General features: G+C 38.2%; 1 protein-coding gene across 4 annotated transcripts in view; it reads left to right on the forward strand.

The window, feature by feature from the left end:
* Nucleotides 1-3535, forward strand: part of LOC118477182 (synaptotagmin-7-like) — a gene marked incomplete at its 3' end in the record, with an annotated part of 257385 nt that overhangs the window by 143462 nt on the left and 110388 nt on the right. For all 4 annotated transcript variants that reach the window (XM_035971474.1, XM_035971477.1, XM_035971472.1 and 1 more), the window contains 1 exon segment: nt 2320-2462. In XM_035971474.1, the coding sequence (XP_035827367.1) occupies nt 2320-2462 (143 nt within the window).

The following is a 3535-nucleotide window of genomic DNA, read 5'->3' on the forward strand; positions in this document are numbered from 1 at the left end:
CACACACACACACCCGACTAAGGATATAACCCCCATACCCTGCTAATCTAATTTCCTAATAGAAATACTCAACGTTTTACCCAAGCCTATGCTTCCACGCTCAGTTGCCGTTAGACTTGCAAATATCAAGTTATTCTTTGACCCACATATTATCAACAGTCTTGTCTGGCACTGTACGAGTCTACCAACCTGGTGAATAATGTGAGTCACGACAAAGTGGAATTAGGCGCTCGTCAATTTATTGGCTTGTGAAGTTATTGGTATCGCCTTATAGCTTGTTCATTGACTATGCTTTCAACGAAAGAATCACCCGTTTATCTTGGGTACATGTCGCAATATTTGTGATTGATTGAGATGGGGGTCGCCTGGTTTCACAGGTAAAAATTAATAAGAAAATGGCTGCCAAAGTTTGGTTATTTGCAAAGCCTCAGAGTCCGTGGAAACTGACAATTTCCATTTACGTGTTTCAATATGATTCACACTGAAATGGGTTCTTAAATGGACACAGAAGGTGTTGAGCCAAAATACAAAATTTTGATTAAAACTGCCAAACCGGTGGAAAAGTGTCAGTTTCTTTACATTCGTTATTTTGACAGGCGCCTGATTTCACCACGACGCCTCTCGTGTACATATTGAACAGTATCAGTCATATTGATATCAATCCTAACATGAACATCACATGTTTACTAGTGCGTTTGACATTTTATTCAGCTATCTATGGATGCATTTTTTATTGTATTATCTGTCTGCCTTTATGAGTTTGAGTGCCTGACATGCTTGTTCAATTCTTCACCACAACGTGAATCAACGATTTCAACAATGGGCAGAATACACACGACGAAGATCAAGAAAAAGATTGCAATTTAAATTGCCTTGTGTATCATGAATTGAAAATTGAAGGTTCTCAAAAATGATCTTTTCTCTCCTTAGTAATACATCATATTATGCCTAATGGAGGAAGGCGAAAATGGACATATTAAACACGGAGGAGCAAGAAAATGATAAATCATGAATTGCGTTTTGTTTTGATAGCTTCTTCCATCTCCATTCAAAGATGGTCGATTTAATATGTGGAAGAAAGTGAACATGGACATACAAATGGCGGAGTGAAGAAGAAGATTTCCCATTAACATGGCCCAGATATAATCAAAAGAGCAGACTATGAGAAATTCTAATATGGACTTAGATTCATTCTAAAAATCCATTTCCCTATCAATATTAAGGTGAGAAGTTTATCTGAGGAAAGTGAGATAGGGCAGGAAGATATAACGATGAATCTCGACTCATTAAGAAATATGGGGGGGGGGGTTGAGAAGTGGCAAACTGATATAGCAAGAAAGTGATACATTTGAACTCTGCTTCTTTAAAATGCTGTATTATTTTCATCTTAACCTGAACTGCTTAACAGAAGACGGGCAAAAATGGAAACATATTGTACAGTTCACAGAGATGAAAATCGGAACTTTACTTTTAAAAATCCTGTTTTCCTTGCATCTAAATTGGTACAGTTTAAATGGAGGAAAGCGAAACTGGACACACAAAATGCGGAGCCCAGGAAAAGACTGCACATTAACTATTAGAAAGAGAAAAGCATAAGACATTATGTGGAGTTTAGGGAAAATCTTATGTTCCGGAAAACGGTTTAACGGAGGAGAGCGAGGATGGACATATACATGAAGTATAAACAGCACTTCACAAAACTCCAATTTTCTGTCCATCCACAGGTCAATGGTTTAACGAGGGAGAGTGGGAATGGATAATATACACCTTGCGAACCCCAGGAAAAGACTGTCCGCATTAACCATAATCAAGAGAAAAGCGTACGATAAATTTAAATGTGGAGTTTGGTGAAAATCTTCTTTTCCGTCCATCTACATGTGAAGTTTTTAACGAGGGAGAGTGAGAACGAACAAACATGAAGTAAGAACCGCGCTTCCCAAAACTCCACTTGTTCACAAAACATATTTTCTGTCCCTCTTTGGGTGAACGTTTAACGAGGGAGAGAGAGAATAGCCTAATAGATGAAGTATAAACTGCACTTCAAAAAGAACTTTTTTGTCTCTCCATAGGTGAACGGTTTAACAGAGGAGAGTGAGAATGGACATATACATGAAGTGGGAACCTCGCTTCCCAAACTCCACTATTCTTTCCCTCCACAGGAGAACGGTTTAACAGAGGAGAGCGAAAACGGAAATATAAATGACGTATATTATTAAACCGCGCGTCTGTCCATCCACATGTGAACGGTTTAACGGAAGAGAGCAAGAACGGACATATAAATGACGTATATTATTAAACCGCGCTTCTGTCCTTCCACAGGTGAACGGTTTAACAGAGGAGAGCGAGAACGGCCACCTGTACTCCAACACTGGTCTGAGCGACAAGTCCTCTGTTGGATCAGCTGGCAGCCTGTCAGGTCGTCATGTCGGGGATACGCCCATCCTGGGGAAGAGAACAATCAAGTGAGTACATCTTTGATTTGTCTGCTCACTCTGAGTGATGCCATCAGGATTTTCCTGATCACTGTCGATTGCTATCTTGTTTGATTTTATTTCATCTCTTTTATGGTCGTTTGTCATCACGGCGCCACCTCAGTGCTTTCTTTTCCTATCTCCATTTATTATTGGGGGGGGTTTTCACATTGAAAATGGGACTTCCTCTTAAGCTCACTCTGTGTTATGATCTGTTTTCACTTTTATTAAATGGAGATAGGACAAGAAAGCACTCAAGTCGGGATGTTCTTCTTTGTCATTTATCTATTTTATATCCTTTCATTTTTTTTTGTCGTTTGTATAAATAAATCTTCGGCCAGCTGTTTATGTGTACTAAACCCAACATTTTGGTTTTAAAAAAAATATTTTTTCTTTAAATCTGCAGTATCGATTGCATGAGCTCAGTAAATATTTAATTGTGCCAACATTCAAATTCTAAATGCTGAGAAACAAGCAGTAACCGACACATAAAGCAGGAACATTGGATAAAAAGAAGGAAACAGCTTTTGGTTTTGAGGTTGTTGTTTTTGGGTTTGACCCTCTCAAAAAGGAAAATTTTACTTTCTGGGCTTAAAATAGTTGAACAACTTGCCGATGGTGTATTTTTATCTTTTCATCAAACGTCCACTCTATCCACAAAGAAGGTTAATCAGCTGCTTCTGTGCTGGAAAAATGTCTGATCCCAGTCTGCCAGCTGAAAAATGTGATTGTGTTGTTATTCCAGGGACGTTCACAAAACCCGTACATTAACAAAGAAGAGCTACAACAAAAGACCCAAGGCTTCTTTAATGACGTCCAATCTTTGGGGTTTTTTTCTTCTATTTCTGTCATATTCGTGTCTGTAAAACATTATCATCATTGTTCACTGTATTGATTCTTCTAATTCCTTCCAAATATAATCAAATTGTATTTCCTTTTAAATATTTCATGTTATTTATTATTTCATTTTTGTTTTTCTTTTCTTTTCTTTTCTTTTTATTGGAACGTCATCGGCCTTCCGTCTTTTGAACTTCTGATGGCGTGCGTCATTTACTCGTGCCCCC

This window comes from Aplysia californica, unplaced genomic scaffold, assembly GCF_000002075.1.
Source record: "Aplysia californica isolate F4 #8 unplaced genomic scaffold, AplCal3.0 scaffold00017, whole genome shotgun sequence".
NCBI classification, from domain to species: domain Eukaryota; kingdom Metazoa; phylum Mollusca; class Gastropoda; order Aplysiida; family Aplysiidae; genus Aplysia; species Aplysia californica.